At 40.0% G+C, this 25,656-nt stretch overlaps 3 protein-coding genes across 11 annotated transcripts in view; 2 read left to right on the top strand and 1 right to left on the bottom strand.

Moving 5' to 3' along the window:
- Positions 1 to 2,111, top strand: part of dock10 (dedicator of cytokinesis 10) — a 98,415-nt gene extending 96,304 nt beyond the window's left edge. For 3 of the 6 annotated variants that reach the window (XM_058418466.1, XM_058418470.1, XM_058418465.1), the window contains 2 exons: positions 85 to 223; positions 374 to 2,110. In XM_058418466.1, the coding sequence (XP_058274449.1) occupies positions 85 to 223; positions 374 to 421 (187 nt within the window). In that variant the 3' untranslated portion in view covers positions 422 to 2,110. Of the gene's footprint in view, positions 1 to 84; positions 224 to 373 lie in introns of all 6 variants that reach the window. The other 3 variants (XM_058418467.1, XM_058418468.1, XM_058418469.1) reach the window with 2 other exon arrangements.
- The window catches only part of LOC131370900 (guanylate cyclase soluble subunit beta-2-like), a 32,716-nt gene that overhangs the window by 5,829 nt on the left and 1,231 nt on the right, over positions 1 to 25,656 (bottom strand). The window contains exons 2-16 of one of the 4 annotated variants that reach the window (XM_058418472.1): positions 25,455 to 25,528; positions 24,022 to 24,143; positions 22,598 to 22,758; positions 21,239 to 21,338; positions 20,756 to 20,979; positions 20,558 to 20,651; positions 19,729 to 19,832; positions 19,431 to 19,647; positions 18,402 to 18,722; positions 17,072 to 17,220; positions 16,577 to 16,723; positions 16,167 to 16,321; positions 15,822 to 16,036; positions 12,830 to 12,946; positions 10,660 to 10,790 (exon numbers count right to left, since the gene is read on the bottom strand). In XM_058418472.1, the coding sequence (XP_058274455.1) occupies positions 10,660 to 10,790; positions 12,830 to 12,946; positions 15,822 to 16,036; positions 16,167 to 16,321; positions 16,577 to 16,723; positions 17,072 to 17,220; positions 18,402 to 18,722; positions 19,431 to 19,647; positions 19,729 to 19,832; positions 20,558 to 20,651; positions 20,756 to 20,979; positions 21,239 to 21,338; positions 22,598 to 22,758; positions 24,022 to 24,143; positions 25,455 to 25,528 (2,331 nt within the window). Of the gene's footprint in view, positions 1 to 10,659; positions 10,791 to 12,829; positions 12,947 to 15,821; positions 16,037 to 16,166; positions 16,322 to 16,576; positions 16,724 to 17,071; positions 17,221 to 18,401; positions 18,723 to 19,430; positions 19,648 to 19,728; positions 19,833 to 20,557; positions 20,652 to 20,755; positions 20,980 to 21,238; positions 21,469 to 22,597; positions 22,759 to 24,021; positions 25,398 to 25,454; positions 25,529 to 25,656 lie in introns of those variants that run through there. The other 3 variants (XM_058418473.1, XM_058418471.1, XM_058418474.1) reach the window with 3 other exon arrangements.
- On the top strand, positions 6,373 to 10,464 carry LOC131370905 (putative coiled-coil domain-containing protein 195). The gene is made up of 3 exons (XM_058418479.1): positions 6,373 to 6,967; positions 8,474 to 8,693; positions 9,586 to 10,464. Exons 1-3 carry the CDS (start codon positions 6,754 to 6,756, stop codon positions 9,713 to 9,715), a joined length of 564 nt encoding a protein of 187 aa, XP_058274462.1. The 5' UTR covers positions 6,373 to 6,753; the 3' UTR covers positions 9,716 to 10,464.

The following is a 25,656-nucleotide window of genomic DNA, read 5'->3' as shown; positions in this document are numbered from 1 at the left end:
TTGTGCTTTTATATTTAAATATTTGCTAAGGATAAGATTTTAGAAATTGTACTATAATCCCAGTGTCTGTGTGTGTCCTTGCAGGCAGTTTGCAGACGCGTGTGGTCAGGCTCTGGACGTGAACGAGCGGCTGATAAAGGAAGACCAGTTGGAGTACCAAGAGGAAATGAGAGTTCACTACAAAGAGATGCTGATCGAGCTCTCGGCCATTATGAACGAACAGGTGTGTGATCTTGCTTAGAAGTTCAGGAGTTCATTTAGCAGATCCTGATACTCTGTGTTTACTTAGAAGTATGGTAAAGACTACACAAATCACGTTGCTGTGTCTGCTATTTGTGGGTATTTATATGTTTTGTCTCTTTGGCCCGTAAAGATCCCACATGGAAGACAGTCTGTGGTCGATCGACCCAACGCCTTCTGAGCTGCCCACTCAGCGTCCAGGAAAATGAGGTTTTTTAGTTGTTTGGCTTTTTTTTTTTTTTTTTTTTTTTTTACCCCAAGAACCTTGACAGTGTTAATGTCAATATAAACCTTGAGAACATTGAGAGGAGGAAATTTATGAACTGAAAAACAGAAGGCTCAGGAAGAGCGAGACATGGAAAAGGTTACAGTCCTGTGGATGATCCAGACCAGGCAGCTGCTCTGTTTTTGGTTGTGAAGGACACAGTATGACTTTATTTTTTTCCCCTGTACTTCCTGTACTACCACACGTACATGCACACACAGACACACTCCTCTTATATACACTCAAATTCACATATGCCTTCTCTCCTAGAACCCTGTTCCTCTAGAATACAGTGACCTTAATTAGCTTGAGGTGTGTTCAACTACACAAGACTTTCTTGCTATCTTATTAGAGGGCTCTTTTACATCACTGAATCAGACCGTGAACATTTCGAACATTTACTCGATCGGCCGTTTTTAGGAATCGAAAGGTATCATCGTTATCATGTTGCGTTTTTTTTTTTTTTTTTTTTTTTTTTTTTTAGTGTATCCCGAGATAGTCTTGTTGAACACACCTCTAGTTTGTGTTGAATGTAGACATGCTCAAAATAGCACCATTGTATCCTAACATTCACAAATCTGCGCAACTCTCACATTTTGGAAACAGAAATTTACTGTTTTATAACGTTTTTATGACGCAAAATGTGTTATTATGTCATGTACTGTTTTAAATTTGTATATAAGAATTATTAATATTTAAAATGTTTTGTTTTATATATATATAAATATATTAAAAAAAAAAACAATATATGATCTCTGTTGTTTTGATAAATTAAAGAAAAATTCAATGAAATTTGTCTTTTATGGTTGTTTGGTTAAACTATTGCATTTGCTATAACTTTAAACCTCAACACAAAAGGATTCATATTTTTATTCATGTTTAATATTTGATAAAAAAGTAAGCTGATTGGATTATTAATGCACTGTGAAACAAAGTCTTTATCAGTGACGTACACTGTCTTTTTCTTTTTCTTGTGACAACCAAGGTTATTTCCCTTGATCAAGTAGCAGTAACATATTAGCGTTACAGCTTTGTGACCAGTGGCACGGTCATATATCCATACTGTGGTGATTCTCTGAGCTGCGAAACATTTAGGCGAAAACATTATGTGAAATCCATGGAGATGTCCAGATCCCTCACATTGTCAGGCAACGAAACTGACCAACCGTTCTGCACTCACTTTAAAGTCCAGGACAGTTTAGATTTCTGAGTGATACTGTTGATTCAAAGACTTTAACAGGATTTACCAAACCATCAACCATTTTTATCCACAAACTAACATGTGATCGAGGAATGTGACCTGAATTTAAATGGGAAATCATCTCCCTCAGAAATGTGGTTGCTAAATCCTTCCTCTTCTAATGCTTCATACTGTAGGTTTATAGACACCGTTTATTTTTTGGTGCCTGGTGCTGTAACTGATCTAGGATCAAACCTGTAATTTACATCTGTATTACTCAGGCCACCTCAACCAATTTTCCATCTCAATGTTGCAATCGAGGCGCTTCGTCTGCGGCTATTATCCAGCTGTGTGCTGTTAATTTCCTCCGCCTTTCCCGGAGACGGTGTAATTATAGATAATTGCCAGGCTTTTCAGTCGCCCGGCGAAAAAGACGCGTATGAAGTGATGATCACAATCTACCTGCACAATATCTGTCACAGCTTCAGAAAATGAGGTGACTAAAGCCTTTTGTATCCTGGTACTGCAAAAAAAAAAAACAATATTAATTTATCTTCACATCCCCGAGATAGATGAATCATGGAGTTTGTGATTGACGAGGTTGTTGAAGATCTCTCTCCACGTTTTTACAGTAATGCTGTACTAATAACTACGGTAGGAATAAACTAACTAACAACAAGCACATATATCGTCCAAAGTGAAGGTGATTTGGGAAATCAGTTCATTTAGATAAACCCTGGTGATATTTTTTTTTTCCCTGTTGCAGAACTTGATACAGTTTTAATCTCATCTGCTACTGTCTTTTTCAATACGACAAAAAGATCACGACGTATTCGTACACAGCTGTTTCACAAACGTCCCATAACATTAAAGCTTACCATGAATAATTATAAAAATATATTAACATGTCCTTTATTTCAAAAAATATTTTAATTGTTGCCAATTTGCCATAGTATGTATAAGTAGAATATCTATAAGAAGAAGAAGAACTTCAGGGTGGTAACAGTGATTTCATCATTTTCAATAAATTGATCATTTTACTGTAATGGCACACAAATGGTTCTGTCAAATTTCGCTGTCAAAAATCTGGACTTTTAGGTACACTGTGGTGCAGTTTGATAAAGAAATCAGCAGGCAAGTTGTTTCAAGCGTCTCGGAAAGAGCTCTGACGTCTGATCTCATTTGTTGCACAGTATGATAGATCCAAAGATGTCATCTGTAACAATAAACCTTTTAAATGATAAACTATATATAAACATATCGCATTGATATGATAGAATCTGAATCGATTATATTTGACGTAGTTCTTTAGGATAAAAAAAATTGCCTTCCTGGCCTTTTGACTTGTCTCATTTCTATTAATCAAGTCACCTCAAGAGGCTTCAATCCATTTAAATGGTGACTTCAAAGCAGAGTCCATCAAAGAGGTCAACTGAGCTTTGATCGAGATGGCCCTCTGACACGGCGGAGGCTACGAAGAAGCCGCAGTGTTTTTGCTCTAGGATTATTACCACTGGATTCCCACCGCTTATACATTCACCTGTTATGCTTTCCCCTTTCCATATAGTTTCCAGATATTTTGCTTCCCTGCTGTCATTCTTTCATTCAGTGAAATTACGCAGTCAGTCACTCGGTTGCAATATAACGCAATGTTTCAGATTACAGATTACGCTGTGGTGCATCTGGCAAACATGCAAAGCACTCCAAAGAGCCAAGTAGCTGTTGCAGATTTGTGCAATCGATACCGTTGCCCTCCGGCTGAAATCTTATAGAGTAGCATCTCTAAACTCTTTTTCCATTTCAGTGGTATAATTACCGGCTACGGACTAGCCGGGGAGCCGAGTGCCTTTTCACTAATTCATGCAGTGGTGTATGCGACAGGACGGCCCACTGAAGCAGGTTAAGTGCCCCTGTGATCATTAACACAGCACTTTATATCTAAGTAGGTTAATCCTGATAAACTGGTGTGAGTGTGCTTATAGAATGGGAAACACCAGAAAGGGTTTAAGGCTTTCTCTGAAAGATCAAACCTTTCAAGATCAAATTTATTGATCTAGCCGTTGTGCTAATTTGCAGTTTAGCGCTTAGTCAGGATGAACATGAATCCCATAACCCTTATATACAACATTTACCTGGCCACCATGAACTAGATCATGATTTCTATGCATGCTAATCCAGCCACATGCAAACAAACACACACAGACACGTATGCTCCTCTAGCATAGACAGCAAGCTTAACGTGAGGCTGATAGAGTTTCTCTCTCCCACAGACAGAGTCATGCATGATTCATCGTCAGTGGGGAAAACACAAGGGAATCGGGTGTCTCTTGTTGCCAGCGCATCTTTCAGCCGGATTCAAAACAATGGCAATCATGTTGCTACTTTATTTCATTCAGCATAAAATGAACAAGCTCTTGAATACTAATCAGCAGATTGGGTCATCTTTGATGCCCCTAGAGCCCATTACGCTCCAGAGGTAACATTTACAGTAAACAAATGGAATGGCTTCTAATAGGCAAAAGACATGTGAGACTATGTATTGCAAATATGTACATATTGCTCACAAATTTGCTTAAGAGTATATTTCAGATCAAACAGCGTGAAGGCAATCTGCTTTTCCATTTTTCATCTGTGAGATTTGCATATTCATCATTTCAAATAGAAAGCACACCAGAAAGATCTCTTAGTTACCCATGTGACCTCACCTCTACCTTTCCTGTAAATTTTGCCTGTCGTGTTTGTTGTCTCAACTTATTTGATGTTTATTTATCAAATGCCCTAATTTACTTTCTTGTCATCACAAAGCAGCACATTTAACCTGTGTTTCATGCCCGTCTCCCCAATTCATATTCAACCAATTTGCCGGAACAAAGCAAGGGTGCTAATTGCAGGCAATTACATGCCTTCTTTGATTACACATTTGTGTGACGTTTGCAAATGTACTGTGTTTGTTGTGTCCTCGCCAGCTATTTTACATTAGTGTTAATAACATGCTGGACTGAAGGGATATGTTGGCATGTTGTGTGGATGTGCTTGTGAGCTTGTGTCAGTATTCTAAGTGATGACCACTTAGTGAAGGGGTATTCAACTACATAAATTTCCTTGGGTACAAGACCTTGTTGATAAGCTGAATAAACCATCCATCCATCCATTTTCTATACTCGCTTTATTTCTAATTAGGGTCACAGGAATCTGCTGGAGCCTATCCCAGCACACATTGGGCGAAAGGCTGGGGTACACCCTGGACAGGTCCATCACAGGGCCACATGTAGACAGCTGAATAAACCAGTGTTCCAGTTTATCTGAAATGTGTTCAGTACGGTTGAGATCAGGGCTTTGTTCAGCCCCTCAAGATCTTCCATCGTAGAGGACTTCATTGACATCACTTTGTGCACAGGGGCATTGTCATGCTGAAACAAGTTTAAGCCTCTTAGTTCTAGTGAAGAGAAATCTTAATCTTACAGCATAGAAAAATATTCTGGACAATTGTTTACTTCCAACTTTGTGGAAACAGTTTGGAGAAGAACCCATATATCTGTGTGAGGGTCAGGTGTCCATAAACCTTTGTCCATATCTTTTGGACAAAGATCCTTTGTCCGTATCTTTTACATCATATGGATAGCCGGGTGTGTGTGTGTGTGTCGTTTACCTGGGGAACACATGGCACCAGGATGCACTATGGGAAGAAGGCAAGTTGGCAGAGGCAGTGTCATGTTTTGGGAAATGTTCTGTTGAGAAACCTTGCATCCTGCCATCCATGTAAATGTTATTTTTGACCCGTACCACCTACCTAAGCATTGTTGCAGACCATGTACACCCTTTCATGGAAACAGTATTCCCTGATGGCTGTGGCCTCTTTCAGCAGGATAATGTACCGTGCCACAAAGCAAAAATAGTTCAGGAATGGTTTGATGACCACAACAACGAGTTTGAGGTGTTGACTCAATCCAATTGAGCATCTGTGGGATGTGCTGGACAATCAAGTCCCATCCATGGAGACCGCACCACGGAACTTACAGGATTTAAAGGATCTGCTGCTAACATCTTGGTGCCAGTTTCCACAGCACACCTTCAGGGATTTAGTGGAGTCCATGCCTCGATGGGTTACTGTTTTAGCAGTAAAAGGGGGACCAACACAATATTAGGCAGGTGGTCATAATGTTATCCCTGACTGGTAGATCAGATAGATAGATAGATAGATAGATAGATAGATAGATAGATAGATAGATAGATAGATAGATAGATGTACTTTATTAATCATCCAGGGGAAAATATATGAAAAGTTTCCCCCGAATACATCACGTAGTCTTGCAAATATCGACAAATTTTTTTATCTGCTGTTATGCATTGAAATCAGTTGCTGTGAAAACGGGGATCACGCTTCACACTCTGCTTGAATGACAGAAGGTCAGCTGGTGATGCATTACTGCACAGTCCACCACTGCATTTACTGCACAATATGGATCAATACATTGTTGATGGATGTTAGGGATTTCCGGCAGTAGAAAACATCCCCAAAAGTTATTAAGCTCATTATGATTTTTATTCTCCGTTTATTTTTTCGCCTTATATTCACTGCTGCTTGCTTTACGCTGAACGACCCGATGAATATTTTAGGGCCCTGAGAAGTGCGCATCGGTTACCGCACTCGGTTTATCGCCACGTTTTATCTGCGCGTGCTGAAAATTTGATGCGTCTTCCTCTACTGATGTTCAGGAAAGTAGCGAAATGAAACTCTGCGTATCCTCCTGTTAATCCCCACGTGCTTTAGGTGACGATTTCACATCCCCGCGAAGTTTCTCAAAACAAACACAAAAAAGCTCCGTAACGTTATACAGCCAATGAATTAAACATGGACCCGAGTCCCAGAAGGCCGATCACCCGAAGCCTCAGAGCTGTACAAGCGGTGAAAGGCGACATAATCTCTCCGGTACAAGATCGTGACCGAGATTTGAATGGACAAAACGAGCGGGATCACAGTAAGGAACGAGTGAAATGGACGCGGCAGTGCGGTGAAAAGAAAGCAAAAAAAAAGGCGTAAAGGTTACCGGCAGAGCGCGAGCGCATCATGGAGAGCGGCCGCGGCCTCGCGCGCGTCATCCAGCAGCTTCAGGATGAAATCAGGAAGCTCGAGACGGAGAACAAGGCGCTGCGCGGGCAACTCAGCCTCCCGCTCACCGAGACATCACCCACCGACTCCCAGCTGAGAGAAGGAACCCCGGAGATCCACGCTAACCTGAGACGGAACGTTTCGGTACCGGCGCTGGAGGACCAGTACAAAGGTAAAACGGTGCAGAGCGAAGAACAGACGCGTGCTTTAATTTCATTATGGAGGGGGTTATTCTTTGTGGCTCCTTCCAGCTGCAGACTGGAAAAAAAGAGTTTAATTTTCAATTGTCCATTTTTGCCCACACTTTTTTTTTTTTGCCCACCTGTTTTAAAATAAGGGTTCTTAGGTTCTGTGAAGAACCTTTAAAATCCATGGAATGTTTCCATTGCGCAAAAGGACTATTAAAATTATTTTTTTTATGGCATCAAGTAAAAAGCGGTGCTTTGAGAACCATTTAAATGATTCTTCTATGTCATCACTGCAAAAAACCTCTTTTAGGTTCTTCCCAGCACCTTTAATTTTAAAGAGTACACACAACAGTCTCGGATTAATGCTCGTGGATGACAGGAGTGATGTTGTAGGTCAGCCATCTCAAAGAGCAATGTTTTGAGCATGCTGAGATGCTTTTCTGCTCACCACTGTTGTACAGAGTGATTATATAAGTTGATATAATCTTATGGGCAGCTTAAACCAATCTGGTCATTTTAACCTGATTTCTCTTATATACAAGATGTTTCCACCTCACACACATGTCGCTCACTATATGTTTTAACATTTAATCATTCTGTGTAAACACTAGTGTGAAATGGATATCAGCAATTTCTGAAATACTCAGACCAGCCTATCTGGCACCAAGAAGCAGGGCACAGTTGATCATGACAATTTTCCCCATTCTGATGGTTGACGTAAACATTCACTGAAGCACTTGACGTGTGTCGGCATGATGATCGGCTGATTAGGTAACTGCGTGAATGAGCAGGAGTAGAGGTCTTCCTATTAAAGTGGATGGTGAGTTTACATGTTGACATCCAGAACCATTAAATAAAAATTTTGTGATGCCTTTCCTGGACACAATAACACCACAAATGATCTACAGCAATGTCTATCAAGTTTAGATAAAACTCACTGAGAGATCAGGCAGAGGCAGAGGTAACCAGGTTTTGGGCTGAAATATCCAGATACCTCAGAGGAAGCCAAATGGAGGCTAATATCAGAGCAGTGTAGTATTATCAACCAGTGTCATGCTGAAACTAAACCAAACACTGATTTCCTTTGTAATTCCTGGAGTAACTAAATTTGTAATGTCACAAACAGATACTTATGACTTTACCATCGTCATGTAGTTATAGGAGAGAGATGGACTGTTCACCGTCTGATGGTTCCATGTAGTTAACAATGATGGATCAAGCATGTTTACATAAATCCATAATTTGCTTGAGATCACAAGCACCACTGTCCGAGATGTGCTGGAATTTAACCAACACCTTCTGGCCAATCAGAATAGTCGATTCTACTGCACTGTGGTATAAAAGAATAATAAACTGACCTCTGATGAAGGTAATGCAAAAGTAATATGATGTAATAATTATTTCTATGTAATATGATCTGACCTTTGATGAGTAAATGCTGCTTATCTGCATTAAAATGCCATGCAAAATGCTGTCCTGTTCTCCAACAGAAAATATGATCATGACCGTCCGGAGGTATTCCATATCCTCAAATGCAATTCATGTGCCCTGTAAGAGTGTGAGCTCACATAAACCTCGGAGCGACAGTGACTGGGCCAGACTGCGAGGAGGAGCTCGCGGACTCAGCAATACGGCTACAGAGGACAGAGACAAAGCAGATGACAAATCAGCAAACCGGCGCACACTTCAGCATTGTGTCAATAAAGCCAGGTGTGAGAGATGGCCGCTTTATAGACTGTTTTCAGTCATGTTTTAAATACAGTTTTGTAAAGTCACATTTGCACCAGTTTTAATAAAAAGACAGTTTGGTTAATTACATCAATCAGTATCTCAGCCAATCGAGTTTCAGTATGCAAATTTACACTTGAATGTGTAAGGTTTGAATATACACTGATCAGGCATAACATTATGACCACTGACAGGTGAAGTGAATAACACTGATGATCCCCTCATCATGGCACCTGTTAGTGGGTGGGATATATTAGGCAGCAAGTGAACATTTTGTCCTCAAAGTTGATGTATTAGAAGCAGGAAAAATGGTCAAGCGTAAGGATTTGAGCGAGTTTGACAAAGGGCCAAATTGTGATGGCTAGAAGACTGGATCAGAGCATCTCCAAAACTGCAGCTCTTGTGGGGTGTTCCCGGTCTGCAGTGGTCAGTATCTATCAAAAGTGGTCCAAGGAAGGAACAGTGGTGAACTGGCGACAGGGTCATGGGTGGCCAAGGCTCACTGATGCACGTGGGGAGCGAAGGCTGACTTGTGCGGTCCGATCCAACAGACGAGCTACTGTTGCTACTCAAATTGCTGAAGAAGTTAATGCTGGTTCTGATAGAAAGGTGTCAGAATACACAGTGCATGATGGATCAGGGCTGTTTGGGGAGCAAAAGGGGGACCAACACAATATTATCATAATGTTATGCCTGATCGGTGTATATTTACATTCAAGTATCTGTTTTATTTGGATATATTAAGTACCACCTTTCTTTTGGAATTGTCATATCAACTCATTTATTATTAGCTAATAAAGAATGTTTTTAAAACATCTTTTAGGTTACGTAAATCCACTTTGGGCTCAAACATACAGTTTCGTTAATGTTTCAGAGCCAAAGAGAAGACGGTTACATTCCTGCTGCCCGTGGATGACATCTACACCAACCGGCCCTTTGTGGCAGACCACCTGCCCGACACGAGCTCATGTGATCTCCAGGAGACATCAGAAACAGATTCGTGATGCAGGAACAAACAGAATGGGACAGACGATATGATCTCACATTTAATCTCACCAGAGGAGCTTCATCACCCTACACTGCTGCATTTTTCAGGTCACAGCGACGTTTGATTTCTACACTTGACCTCCTCCAAACTGAGTCCAGTTACAGATTCGGTTTCGTGAATTCATTCTGCGCATGGTTTCTCCCTGGATGGACCAATCAGGTGTCACTTTCCAACAAAGTCATGTGGCTTCTGCATATGACACGGTTTACCTGAACATAAAGGCTACGACACATGGTGTGGAAGCTGCGATTGTACCTGAACTGGTGCAGCTGCGTTGAGAGTGAAGAGACGTTCAGCATTGAGCCTGTGGAACTTTATGTTAATAATATAAGGGCTGACTGCTTCAACGTATGTAAAAGTACCATAATTAACACTGGATTTATAGCACTGACCAAATGTTTAGTTGTAAAACATCATATTCTGAAGCTAGCATTTTGTGGTGATCATAAATTCAGGACTGAATGAATTCTATTATATTAAATGCATTAATACGGGTTTAATATTATTAGTATTAAGTATCAGCTCTTCTGTTTGTACAAATGTAATCAGAGTTGCTTGTAATCACACAAACTGTAAATCTAACTGTTTTGGGGTCATTCATGTACTGTTTTATTATGCCTGTATATCCAGTATAAGGGAAAACAATGCTCAACAATAAACAAACAAACAAATAAATAAATAAATAAAATAACTAACTAACTAACAGTAAAAGGGATGTCAATTTCAATAATTCTATAAACAACTCTTCTATGACAAATGATTTATGTTTAGTTTTTATATTTAGTTTTCATATACTGAACTCTGAAAACTCCTATAAAATCTCCTATAAATACAAGCTACTTCTGTATCTCGCTGGGTTCACTGTGGGTTTCAGGTCACCACACAGAACCTGCTGTAAACCTGCCTTTTGTTTGGAGCAAGTGGAGGAGGTTCGGCTCCTTCCGGGCCTCGGCGTACAGCGCTCTCGTTCACCTCAAACGGCTCGTCTTCGGACCCGCTTCCACTGTGCAGACGTCCATAGTTTGAGGTACCTGGTAATGAATTCACAGTTGCACAAGTATCAGAATTTTATGCAATCTAAGCTTAATAATAAACTGTTTAGCATGCTGTTATTGAACATAAACATGCTGTTATTTCTGTAGGATTATTTAATATTTATGTAAGTAGTCTTCAGGGTCAAAGAAAAACTCCTTGAGATGATATGAGGAAGAAACCTTGAGAGGAACCAGACTCGAAAGGGAACCTGTCATCATCCGGACACCGGAAAGTATGATTATAAATCATTTCCTTTCTGTTACTGTGTACTGTGTATAAGATGCAGTGTAATTGTGAAACTTTTGAGCAGCTTCTGAACATGAGCTCATTGTTTTTTTTGTCAAGAGAAAAATAAAACGAAATGGCTGTTAAGAGAGCAGCTGTTTCCAGCTGCTACGAAACAAGTGAAGAAGGAAACAAACTTGCTTCATTTTACAACATTAACTTTAAACATATACAAAAGAATGCCATGTCATTCTTTAATAAAATAAATCAAATATAATTGCTGACCAATTGTGCGGTATAAGAGGAATAAAACATCAGGACATGCTGTTATTGGAAAAATACACATCTTCAGCTTAGTAACTTGTTCTGTACATACACTATATTGCCAAAAGTATTCGCTCACCTGCCTTGACTCGCATATGAACTTAAGTGACATCCCATTCCTAATCCATAGGGTTCAATATGACGTCGGTCCACCCTTTGAAGCTATAACAGCTTCAACTCTTCTGGGAAGGCTGTCCACAAGGTTTAGGAGTGTGTTTATGGGAATTTTTGACCATTCTTCCAGAAGCGCATTTGTGAGGTCACACACTGATGTTGGACGAGAAGGCCTGGCTCTCAGTCTCCGCTCTAATTCATCCCAAAGGTGTTCTATCGGGTTGAGGTCAGGACTCTGTGCAGGCCAGTCAAGTTCCTCCACACCAGCCTCCGTCATCCATGTCTTTATGGACCTTGCTTTGTGCACTGGTACACAGTCATGTTGGAAGAGGAAGGGGCCAGCTCCAAACTGTTCCCACAAAGTTGGGAGCATGGAATTGTCCAAAATGTCTTGGTATGCTGAAGCATTCAGAGTTCCTTTCACTGGAACTAAGGGGCCAAGCCCAGCTCCTGAAAAACAACCCCAGACCATAATCCCCCCTCCACCAAACTTTACACTTGGCACAATGCAGTCAGACAAGTACCGTTCTCCTGGCAACCGCCAAACCCAGACTCGTCCATCAGATTGCCAGATGGAGAAGCGCGATTCGTCACTCCAGAGAACGCGTCTCCACTGCTCTAGAGTCCAGTGGCGGCATGCTTTACACCACTGCATCCGACGCTTTGCATTGCACTTGGTGATGTATGGCTTGGATGCAGCTGCTCGGCCATGGAAACCCATTCCATGAAGCTCTCTGCGCACTGTTCTTGAGCTAATCTGAAGGCCACATGAAGTTTGGAGGTCTGTAGCGATTGACTCTGCAGAAAGTTGGCGACCTCTTCGCACTATGCGCCTCAGCATCCGCTGACCCCGCTCCATCAGTTTACGTGGCCTACCACTTCGTGGCTGAGTTGCTGTCGTTCCCAAACACTTCCACGTTCTTATAATACAGCTGACAGTTGACTGTGGAATATTTAGGAGCGAGGAAATTTCACGACTGGATTTGTTGCACAGGTGGCATCCCATCACAGTTCCACGCTGGAATTCACTGAGCTCCTGAGAGCGACCCATTCTTTCACAAATGTTTGTAAAAACAGTCTGCATGCCTAGGTGCTTGATTTTATACACCTGTGGCCATGGAAGTGATTGGAACACCTGATTCTGATTATTTGGATGGGTGAGCGAATACTTTTGGCAATATAGTGTATTTTTGACCCACTGAGTCTTTAACTCTTAGATGTTTTAAGTAACATTCAACAGCCATATTTCCATACAAATGTTTCGCAGTCATTCATTTCAGGAAAACCATGTGAATACTGTGAATACAAACAACTAATAATAAGAATTTTATTATATGAATAATTATATTATATTATAGTTATACTATATTACCTGTGAGGCATTTAGTGCTGGTCAGGGTTTCAGGAAACAGAGATGGAGGCTTGTTGTCAGTTAGACTGTCGCTGTATCTCATGGCCACTGTGTGATGTCTTTCCTTGTTCTGAAAAGCTTTTTCAAAAGTAGAGAAAATATAACTTCATTTATCTGTGATGGGAGATACGTAAGGAATTTAAATAAGCTAACATTTCGCTAACGTCAGATCAGATTCAGATTCAACTTTATTGTCATTCATTTTTACGTCACAAGTACGCATATGAACGAAATTACGTATTAATTGCTCGCAAGGTAGAGGAGAGGTAAAGTAAGTAACAGAGGTAGAATATGTAATGAAAATAGAAAGGACTAAATAGAATAAAAATAATAGATAAAATAAAATAGAATATGTATAAGATTACAGTGCACATAACTTAGAAGTCCCAAATAAAAATACTGTACATGTGCTATGTGAATATCACTAACAAGACTAAATAATTTCTATACAGTCATACCAGTGAATGATATCTATTGCACTTATTGCCCATGTGTTGCACTTTCATGCTGTTTATTATAACAAGACTATATAGCATTCCACAGGGATTGAGTTGTAACACACCCTGTAGGTTCACACAGCAAGAGACCTATGATTGAAATTCTTGTTATACTGTCTATACTGAGTTCAGGATTCTGATGGCCTGTGGAACCTGGCTGTTCTGCACTTTAGACTGTGGTACCTCCTGCCAGAGGTCAGCAGAGAAAATAGTCCTCAATGGGGGTGTGAGCAGTCTCTGATGATGCTGAGGGCACGAGACAGGCAGCGTTTATGTCCGGTCTCCAGGTCTGAAGGGAGAGAAGTCCCAATGATCTTCTCCGGCTGTCCTTACCACTCTCTGGAGACACTTCCAGTCTGCAGCTTTGCAGCTGCCACACCATACAGAGATACAGTTTGTCAAAGTGCTCTCTATGGTGCTTCAGTAGAAAGTGGTAAGAATTGGAGTGGGGAGATGTGATCTTCTCATCCAAAGTGCAGTCGCTGCTGTGCTCTTTTCACCAGAGACGCGATGTTCTCAGTCCAGGTTAATCTGTCCGTGATGTGAACCCCTAGGAACCTGGTGCTTCCCACAATCTCCACTGCTGTGTTGTTAATTAGCAGCAGAGAGTGGCGTGGCTGGCTCTTCCTTAAGTCCACAATAATCTCCTTAGTTTTATCAACATTCAGGAAGAGGTTGTTTTTCCCACACCATTCCACCAGCTGTTCCACCTCCTGTCTATATGCCCTGTCGTCGTCATTGTTGATGAGGCCCACTACTGTTGTGTCATCGGCATATTTGATGATGTGGTTAGCAGTGGACCTGGCAACGCAGTCATGAGTCATCAGGGTGAAAAGAAGGGAGCTCAGGACGCAGCCCTGTGGGGAACCGATGCTCAGAGTGATGACCGAGGAAATGTTCTTCCCCACTCGCACAGACTGGGTCCGATCAGTGAGGAAGTCTAACAGCCAGTTACACAAAGAGGTATCAAAGCCCAGGGGTGCCAGTTTTGTTACCATATGCTGGGGGATGATCGTGTTGAACGCTGAACTAAAATCCATGAACAGCATTCTCACGTGTGTATTCTTCTCCTCCAGATGCTGAAGGCTTAGGTGTAGTGCAGTGGAGATGGCGTCCTCTGTGGAGCGGTTAGGCCAATAAGCAAACTGGCATGGGTCGAATGTGGAGGGGAGTTTATGAGTCTCTCAAAGCACTTCATCATAATAGGAGTGAGTGTGACAGGGCGATAGTCATTTAAGCTGGTTATAGTGGATTTCTTTGGCACTGGTGTGATGGCTGTCTTGAAACAGGATGGCACAATGGCCTGGTTCAAGGAGGTGTTAAAAATCTCCGTCAGAACCAGGGCCAGCTGGTCCACACACTCCCTGAACAGCCGCCCAGGTATGCCATCTGGCCCAGCTGCCTTCCGGGTGTTTGATCTTCTTTAAGATCCTGCGGACTGCTGTTGTTTCAAGAGTCAGTGCCTGCTCATCCGGGTGAAGTACTGCTTTTCTTGCTGGTGTCCTATTCTGTGCCTCAAACCTTCCAAAATGTTCATTCAGTTGGTTGAGGAAGTCTATGCTATCCTTACAGGGCATCTGAGCTGGCTTGTAGTTTGTAATTGCCTGCATGCCCTGCCACATGTTCCTAGTGTTGGTGGAATCATGGAAAAAGTCCTGGATTGTCTGTCCATATGTGCGCTTTGCTATTCTGATGGTCCGGTTGAGGTTGGCTCTGGCTGTTCGAAGTGCCACCATGTCTTTTGATTTAAAAGCTGTGTTTCGTACTGTCAGCATGGCGCGCACCTCTGCAGTCATCCAGGGTTTATGATTGGCCCGGATGATGATGTTCTTGGTGACACTAACATCCTCCATTTTTGTATATATCCTGACACAGACATAGCATACTCATCCACATCGATGTGCTGACTGTACGTTGCTGCTGCTCTGAACATGCTCCAGTCTGTGCTTTCAAAGCAATCTTGCAGTGCACTCATAGCTCCCTCAGTCCAAACCCTCACCAGCTTGACAGAGGGCTTCTCTCTGATTTGTAGCGGCCTGTATGCTGGAATGAGCATAATGGAGAGATGATCTGAGGAGCCGAGGTGGGGGTGAGGGACTGCTCTGAATGCTTCTTTAATGTTGCTGTAGGCCTTATCCAGTTTATTCCCTCCCCTAGTTGGAAAGTCCACATACTGATGGAAGTGAGGGAGGACAGTTTACATGTTGGCCTGATTAAAGTCTCCGGCTACAATGAAAACTCTTTCTGGGTGTGCATTTTGCAAGTCAGAAGAGGAAGTGTGCTTTTTATAGAATAAAGATATACCTACAGAGAATTTGAATAACAACCTAGTACAAAACAGTTGGAGAATAATGGGGATACAAAGGTCCCAAGCCATTCTTGCCAATCAGAATAAAAAAGTTGATAGATTCTTTTTTAAAAACTGATCAATCAGAGGAATAGAAACCCATTAATACCTTGAGATGGTCTAAAACCAGGGAGCTCAGTGCTGCAGTCTGCATTGGACTGAACTGATTCTTGTCCTGAGCCAGCTTCCCTCATCTGACGGCCTACGATCTCGTTCTCTGTAGCTCTGAGGTTTTTTAGTAGAAAATAAGTTCGCATTCTGCCTTTCCCCTTCACCTCGATCTCTCCACGTTCCTCTAGCTGGAACTCTTTGTCCCGAAGAGCACTGGAAACAAGCCAAGAGTTGAAAAAACTGAAGAATGATGGCTATAAATTGTCTGAGTGTTGAGGACTACATTAATATAATTAATGGATCACTCTAAACAATTCTCATTTGAATAATAATGAAAACTCACTGATATACGCTGGGGCTGAGGTGGATTTTGTTAGGCAGGCCGTGACTCTCCATGCGAGAAGCCGTATTTACAGTGTCTCCGAACAGGCAATAGCGTGGCATCTTCTCTCCGACAACACCTGCTAGCACAGGACCGCTATGCAAACCCACCCGAATCTGGAGTCATGAAAAGACAAGACTGATCCAAGAACTCAAGCTCCTAGAACCACTTCATATTCTTTCTTTCATTTCAGTACAACTGTATCCAATAGAAAAATGCAATGATCAGTCTAATCAATAAACAATGCCGAAAAACACAACCTGAACTTCACTGAACTGATTCTTTCACTTCATTTCAAAATAATTAAATAAGGTGTGTGAGAGGTCAGATAGTAGTTCACGAAAATAAATATACACTGCTTGTACTCTCACCTGAATAGGGCCTCCTGTGATAGGGTTGGTGACCTCTTTGGCAGCGATGATCATTCCTAGGGCAAAGTTAGCCACTCTCTCAGCATGGCTGGATACTGGGATTGGGACACCACCTACCACCATGTAGGCATCACCTATTGTTTCAACCTGTAGGATCAAAATCAAGAGTTAAATCACTGAGTCTATAAACAAGTCCATTTGTTATATTAATAACTGCATATACCAGCATACATTATATACTTTCAGAAGATTTAAACTTCTGAAATTGTACACTAGATTTAGACATACATTAATTTTTTAAATATTTTTGGGCAGTATATTGGTATTAACCATCTCACATACTGCATATAACACAACCTAATATCTCCTGATTAACAACCTCTGGCTAGAGTAGTAAATTAACAACCTCTGGCTAGAGTAGTAAATCTTAAAATGTAAAAATAATAATCTAAATATTGTATATTTAGAAAAGACTGGAATGTACCCAAGGTTTACCTTGTAAACATTGTGAACAGTGGTGAGGCGGTCGAATTTTAGGTACATGGAGTTGAGCATGTTGACGATCTGTATAGGCTCACACTCTGAGCAAATGTTGGTGAAGGTTACCACATCACTGAAGAGGATGGTGCACTCCTTAAACTCACCTGAGGAACAGAAACAAAATGCAGAAACCAGAACTAAAAACGATGCACGAGCTTACTGTGCTACACATATTGAGATAGACCTAGAAATAAACCAATGTGAACATTCTGACCATTTCTACTTTGTAAAGATTTCTTAGAAAGTGTTCATATACTGTTCTTCTAAGAAATATAGTGCCTGTAGGACTATGATACAACAAAACAATCAGCAATTATATATAAAGTAATGTCTGGTGTGCCACAAGTCTCTGATCTAGGACCACTATTTTTTGGTTTTCTTTTGTTTTGTTTAGGTTTTTTTTTTTTTACAATTGTAAAAGATAGGTGGATGTATCAAGCAGAACAGATAATAAGACATCATATGAATAAAGCTGAGGGATGGACATAAGTCTAGGTACTGACGAATTTCCTTTGTACCTAATTCAGCCAAAACAGATGTCCCTTGTGGGATAATTTTTTAGGCCTATTTGAATTTGTGTCACTGTAAAAGACAGAGGTCGCCCCATGAGAAGTTTTGAACACCGTTTCTGTTATTGGTTTAATGAAGTAACGATCTAACAAGACAAGAAGGATGCATTGTTTACGTGTGTCTGTTAAGCATGAATAGTCTTTGTGTAGCTAATGAATTAACAGTAACATCCTTAGTACCGCAAATCTTATCAGAAACAGATAGAGTCTGCACAGCAGCATCCATTGTAACTCCTTAAAAGTTGAAGTTAAAGTCAAGGTCAAATGGACTGCTCAGAGCAGTGTTAGATCCGTGGGACACCGGCAGCTGAAGTCTGGGAGAATCGGTGCATTGTTGAAGCACTGATAAAGGTTGGGAAAAATAAAGTTCACCCCAGATCAAGGCTAAAACACATCATGCACTCTGACATATCTTCTCAACATGAAAATGTTTCACAGTGCAAAATGTTTCAAAAACCAAAACATAATGATACCTATTCTTAATATGTTTTATATTAAAGTCAATCTGGTGATTTAGAGTCAGATATATTAGCTTCAGGAGAGTCTCACTTTAAACTTAATTATTATTATTATTATTATTATTATTATTATTATTATTATTATTGTTATTTTGCCACACCCTAAACAAAAACATTCCTTCTACATTTATTTCTCACTACTTAATCACATTTCCTCCATTTTCTCTCACATTTCCCATCTTCCACCCTTTCATTCACCTGCCTCCACTCTTTTACCCTCCTTCAGCTGATTGGCCACGTGTTTTGGAAGCATGGCATACAGCAGGTTCTCAGTCTTCTGTTTCTCCTGCTCGAGATGCTGAGAAAGCTGCCGTAGCTGTTCCTTCTTGCGTTCCAGCTGGCTGGAGAGCTCCATCTCGGCCAGTCGCTGCTGGTTGAGCAAAATCAGGTGGCGTGTGGCGTCATGTGGAGCGATATCAGACAGGTACATGTGCCTTTCCTCCAGCTCCTGCAGGCTGCGCAGTAAGGGGGATGCCTGGTACAGCATGCAGTGCAGAGGGGCCATCCACAACATCTGACCTGGGAAAAGAGAAATGGGGAAGTTAATGAGGGTTGACTTTTTCTTTTAGACCTTTGTCCAAAGTGAATATGAAAAATCAATATGATTTCATTGTTACTTTCTCTTCATCTCTCTGGGATTTCAATCTAAACTAAGCAGACAAATGCATTATAGATATACCCTGGCTTTATCATGGATATATATATATATATATATATATATATATATATATATATATATATATATATATATATATATATATATATATATATATATATATATATATATATATATATATATATATGTATAAGACATTAGGAATGTGAGTGTAATGAGAGGAAAAATGTAAGTGGGTAAAAATTTTGGGAAGGGATTCACAATCAATAGCTAAAGCAAGGGTCAAAATAGAGGCAGGAAAGAAAACAAAAAAGCAGGTAAGAAAACAGTGATGGAATAAAATCTAGAGAGGAATCATATTTTCTAGACTGAAATCAGAAGAGAAATTTTGATTAAACTTAGTTAGATACTTTTTACCAGTTTAGGAAATCTAAAAGACAAGATTCTGGTCATGTCAAGGATAAAAATAAAAGCTGTCACCAGACACATACTTTACACATACACTACATTTCTAGATGTATTCTATTTCTCTCTAGACTACACTGAAGGACATGAAATATTTATGGCAAGTACAGAGCCTGTATGAGTAAAATACATCCCTCACTTCCCACCTCTGAGCTCAAGCATGGGCATCTCTTTCCAGTACTCAGGCATCATGTCTCGTCGAGTCTGCAGGACAAAATGGCTGTTGATGAACTTGCGAATGCTGGCGATGGTAAAGGTGACCTCAGGATGCAGAATGGTAAAATACTGATCCAGTCGGATCGCTGTGGTCTGCAATCCAGGCACAATCTTTTGGACTGTCACCCCTGCCTGCCGTACCCTCAGCTAGATGGACAGACGAATAGAGGATCGTTTTGCAGTGCATTACATGCTTAACATGCACATATGACAACACAGGTGTCTTACTTGTTCATCAAACACAATATGAAATGGGAAGGCATTGCAGAATGTCTTCAGGTCTATGCACAGTTCGTCTGGGTATATCGGCTCAAATCCCCTTAAAAGTTTGCCTGAGATTACAATTGAAAAGAAGAAAAGAACATTACATGACAGCAGAAATGGCTGATTTTACATTAGGCCTACCTTTCAACTGCTCCACCTATAGTCATGTATGTTTAATGATTAATAAAAACTCATGGGATCAGTATGATTTATCACTGGGAGTTCCTGGGTCACCACATAAATACAAGAGGTCCTTGTAGCTCCCCCATGATATACAGTTCCCAAAATATTCATTGTATTTACACTTGGTATGTCATATGAAAGCCCCTAAAGCCCAAAATGTATTTGGGACCTTTATGAAGTACATGTGCTACCCCGACAAAACCCAAATGATGCTGTAAGATGTCCATGAAAGTGCCAGGATCACCAATTAAGATCTGAAATTCTATTATAAAGTCAACAGCTCAATAATCTTCTGCACTTTAATACATTAACACAATGTAATATTACCTTGTAGATTTTACATTTTTGACATACTGACTACTGATGAACAAAAATGACCTCCTGGTAAAATCCATACTGCTTAATCATAATAGCCTTTGAGTTCAATTACCACTGGAAATTCTCTTGGGAATTGCAGGATTTTGCTAAATCATGATGGTTTCCATAATCATTTTCCACAACAGTATAGATTATACTGTAATCCATGTATTTTTAGTTATACGGGGCACTATAAAGAATAAATTAAAATATTATGAATATGAATGAGTAAATTAAAATATTACTTGCCAACCTTTTCCCAATTGCACTAAGCTTCTGACCGTCTCCCAGTGGTTCCTGCATGTCCCACATTTGAGTTTCTTGTTCTCTTTTGATCGCTCTAACTCCTGGAATGAGATTGGTGGAAGAATTACTCAAAATAAATGACATAGTGTGATAGACAACAATATTTATTATGGTCAATGTTCTTTTTAACAAGGATACATTTTACCTGCTTGTTCATACACGCTGTCTTGTCTCTGCGCCCTGAGGCACGATTGAGTTGTGATGTTGATGCATTTTTGCTGCGTACTTTTTCGGAAATCTCGGGATTGTTGCTTACAAGAAAAACAACATGCTCTTTCTTTCCTGTCCTTTCCAACTCCTCCATCTGATTCACAATCTTCATGTCTATTTGGCTGTTAAAGAAGTCTTTCGCTACGGCTCCTATGATGCCTAAAATCACAATTGAGGGTAATGCGATAACTCATTTGCATTTGTGTTTATTGCCTGCCTTTACCACAACGATTCGACACAATCCTGATAGACAACACTTGGATTGACACCTTTTTGAATGGTTAAATACTTCAGTAAATAATTCAGTAATCAATCTATAATATAAATAGTTAAAAGGGTTCAATGTTTGCATGTTAAATGGTACCCCAGTTAAATCAGCCCCATACTGAGTGTTTGAAGAAGCAGCTGATTGTCTCACCTGGGACAATATGACAGAGTCCACTGCGGTCGGAGTAATAGTGCAAGAGCATAGTGCCATCGCAGTTCTTTTCGACTCGAAATGATGGTGCATTCATTTCCTGCAAAAGGATGTTCCAACATACATTGACGGCTTATTCGGTCCAGGTGAAGCAAAGCCCCATCATATACAGAATATCAGCCATTCAGCAAATTTTCATCTTCTTACACAACTCCACACATTTTAAATTCCTATAAAATACAAATTACCTTTTTAATGGCAAACATTTTTAAATGTTGCTATTTAACAGATACTATTAAATTGTCACCCTATGAGAACCTGCTCATTATGCTCACTGCCTTATGCTACACAGAGTTATTATTGCACCTAATGCTCAAAAATGAGGACAGAAACAAGCATCAATAGAGGCTCAATGAAACCGACAGGACAGTTAATGACAGAACTGCTACTTGACACAAAATTAGGCAAGATCATGTTTATAGCAAATAATAAGAATTATATCTAATACATTTCTACATAAGAAAACAAAGCATAAGGGCAGACAGTGTGTCTTCAATATACAAAGTATTGTAGGATATATTGCAAAAAAAAGAAGAGAGATTATAAAGTTTATAATGTCAGTGCATCAGAAATCCACCTGCACCACAGTGACCTCGATTTTCATGTAAACGCTAAGAAAAAGAAGAAAAATGTGCACTCCTTTCCCAAATATCGAATTCTTCGATCTAGTTTCAAACCTTTTGTTTGATTTTAGATGTAAGTAGGCAGACATTTTGCTGAAATCTGGCAACCCAGATTAATAAAATGAATGGTTAATGATTAAGCATTGAGGGGAGCTCAATTAGGCTTAGTGGTTAGCACTGTTGCTTCACAGCAAGAAGGTCCTGGGTCCGAATCCCGGGTTTGAACAGGCATGGGCCTTTCTGTGTGGCCTTTCTGTGTGGAGTTTGCATGTTCTCCCCGTATGTATGTTAGGTTGATTGGTAATTCTAAATTGCCCATAGGAGTGAGTGTGTGTGGTTGTCTATCTATATGTGTGGCCCTGCGATGGACTGGCAACCTGTCCAGGGTGTACCCCTGCCTTTTGCCCAATGTGTGCTGGGATAGGCTCCAGCATGAAGATCCCCATGACCCTAACTAGGAATAAAGCAGGTATAGAAAATGGATGGAAATGGATAAGCATTGAAGCAAACCTCAAAAACGAGACTGTATGCTGGATGACTATTTGGATATGCCATTTCATTATGTCATTACTTCACAACATTTCCAACAGACTATATTATTCATCTTCCTTCCAAATTCAATACACAATAGAGCCTTTCATTAAAATTCTCCTCCAGACACCCAGGACTCGCCTACCTTATATGAGAGTGAGAGGTAGCCGTGCAACGCATCCAGATTTTCTATAAACTCAAAGAGGTTTCCTCCCAGTGTGCGCAGCATGTGGTCGTATCCTGATCTTTTACAGAACTCAAAGAAGTACTCTCCGAACTGCCTCAGCACGGCACTCGCTTCCACACCTTCAAAACGACAGGGTAAACAGGAAAGTTTCGACTCAACAGATCCCGTATAAATTCAACCGGAATTCACAAAAATGAAATTCAACCAAATTAACACTTCATATTATGTTTACCTTAACACGATTTCATCTATTAGTTAGTAATGAAGCAACAAAGTAAGTAAACACGTGGATTAAATGATGCTTGTTTAAATGCTGACTAAATCACTGACACCTTCATAGCCTAATGGGTATTCAATCCATGACTGAAAATGTGTCCACACAAATTATCAGAAGGCAGCACAGTGGTGCAGGAAGCTCCGCTGGGTCTGTTTCACAGCGCCAAGGTCTCTGGTTCAAACCTGAGCTCTGTTTATACATGAATTGGTGACTCAGTGGTAAAGCTGTTGGACCATTAATTGGAAGGTTGTGTTCAAATCCTTGTTATTTGTTTGTATGAAGTTTGTTCTCCAAGTTCTTCGGTGTCTTCTCACCACCCCTAATTATGCTTAAAGGATTGTCTAAGTGTGAATAGGTATGTGCATGGCACCCTGAGATATAGAGCCATCTCATCCTGGGTGTATTCCCATCTTGCCCCTTGTGAACCCTATGAAAGTGTCCAGATCCACTGCAACGCTGACCAGGATATTAAATGAAATTAACTGAAAAATGAACATTTTTTTGAATGAAACGTTACTGCTTCTAAATTTTCATAAATACTGGAACTTGCTGATGTTCAGCATTACTTCTGACTTTTCCTAATTTACAACCAGAAACATTTTCATTAAGGTGCTGGTTATTGGGAACTTTTAAACCCTGTATAATGCCAGTATCCAATATTTAGGTTATTTGTTTGTTACAAAAATATATATACGTATTTTTGATTAATAATATATAACATATTTTTAATAAATTAATATAAATGAATGAAAATGTGTTCGTTATTTTGCTATAATTATCTATTATGTTAATTCAATAACATGTCAATTCAGGGAACGTAAATAAAGTGGAATAAAGTCTATAAACAATCAGGTCGAAGCTCAGACCAATACAGATCAATGTGTATTCTCTTTTATTTACATATAAAAATAAATATTTCTATTAATGTCTTCTCTAAAGATTGCATTGCTCTGTGTGTATATTTACGGTGCCCTGTGAATTATGTCAACACACACTGTACCTTGCACCCGTGTCTTGAGAGAATATTTCTCACAATAGACTATATATAACATATGTATAAGAAGAGAATGTGAACAAAACTGGAAAATAAAATCCTGTATTTTACCAAGAAGTTTGCATGCCTCTGCTACAAGTCGCATGGTGATGTCATCTTTGTACACCTCATATGTCATGAAGGTGTCTTGGACGTCTGCTTGGTCCCTAAAAAACAGCATTTTTCCTCCAAAACTTTGTAAAGGAATCATAAAGAAAATGTAATTTATACAAATGTTCCATTTATAGCAATTATATTTGTTCAGCCAAAACTTCCAGATTACACATTGGATGGGGAAAAGTGGTATTTCCATCAACACCTTACTCACTTATTGTTTTTGTTTTCCACACCATTCTACATAAACTCTAGAGACTTTTGTGTAATATATCAGAACATCAGCATTTTGTGTAAAATATCAGAACATCGGCAGTTTCTAAAATATTCAGCCTAACCCATTTGGTACCACATCTATGCCACTCTTGAAGTCTTTTTCTTCATTTTTGATGTTTGGTGGGAAAATTAACTGAAGCTCCGAAGCTGTATCTGCTTTTGATTATGAGTTTTCGGCATTGTACTGCGGTTACATCATTGGCGGATTAGAGTCTAAATCCTATTTAGTTATCAGGACGCTTATTAATACAACTCGACATCATATTTCAGTATTAACAAGACTATCTGTCAAAATATAAATATAATGCTTTAACATTTTGAGAGAAAAGGTCAGTATCCCATAGGTAACTATCATAGTGTTAAGTACATCATTATCATACTGGTAGACCAGTATCATTTTTAGGGCAGTTAGGACAGTGGGATTTTTGCCTGATGTTGACTTCATAAGCTTAAACTGTCCAGCTAGTCTTGTAATCTCCACTAAAGTAAAGAAAATATATATATTTTTAAACATTTATAAATGTATTGTCTTCTCCACAGCATACAGTATAAGTATGTGATACACTATATTGCCAAAAGTTTTGGGACACCCCTCCAAGTCATTGGATTCAGGTGTTGTTTTTCAGGGGCTGAGTTGGCCCCTTGGTTCCAGCTTCAGCATACCAAGACGTTTTGGACAATTTCATGCGCCCAACTTTGGGGATGACGGCTTCCTGTTCCAACATGACTGTACACCAGTGCACAAAGCAAGATCCATAAAGACATGGAAGAGCGAGTTTGGTGTGGAGGAACTTGACTGGCTTCAACCCGATAGAACACCTTTGGGATGAATTAGAGCAGAGACTGCGAGCCAGGCCTTCTCGTCCAACATCAGTGCCTGACCCAGTGGTCAAAAATTCCCATAAACACACTCCGAAACCTTGTGGAAAGCCTTCCCAGAAGAGTTGAAGCTGTTATAGCTGGGCAACTCCATATTACATTCACGTGCATGTAAAGGCAGATGTCCCCAAACTTTTGGCATTATAGTGTATATGAGACCCTGTGCTCAGTGCCGCCATCTAGTGGACAAAACAGATATTTTTAAAAAAGATATTAAATTCATGTCAGATAATCACCTGAGTTTATTCCATGTGTCCTCTCCGAATTTATCGATCACCAGAGACTTCAGACACGTGTTAATAAATCCGTACTGTCAAGGGGAGTTAAGGGAAAGCGTTAGTTAATTATCAAGATCAAATATCATGAGGACCGATAATTAAAACAGCCCTAATAAGGCTTCTGCAGTCTATGCACTTTATTGGATTAAATCAAGTCTAA

The sequence above is a fragment of the Hemibagrus wyckioides genome, linkage group LG20 (assembly GCF_019097595.1).
Source record: "Hemibagrus wyckioides isolate EC202008001 linkage group LG20, SWU_Hwy_1.0, whole genome shotgun sequence".
NCBI lineage: Eukaryota > Metazoa > Chordata > Actinopteri > Siluriformes > Bagridae > Hemibagrus > Hemibagrus wyckioides.
Note: the sequence above shows the minus strand (reverse complement) of the source record. Positions and strands in the feature narration are given on the sequence as shown.

What these genes read in the sequence shown, in the direction of transcription:
- LOC131370905 (XM_058418479.1), top strand. Translation starts at nt 6,754, where the DNA reads ATGGAGAGCGGCCGCGGCCTCGCGCGCGTCATCCAGCAGCTTCAGGAT. An exon ending in GCTGGAGGACCAGTACAAAG is followed by an intron (nt 6,968 to 8,473) that starts GTAAAACGGTGC and finishes GTTCTCCAACAG; the next exon opens with AAAATATGATCATGACCGTC. An exon ending in CATTGTGTCAATAAAGCCAG is followed by an intron (nt 8,694 to 9,585) that starts GTGTGAGAGATG and finishes TTAATGTTTCAG; the next exon opens with AGCCAAAGAGAAGACGGTTA.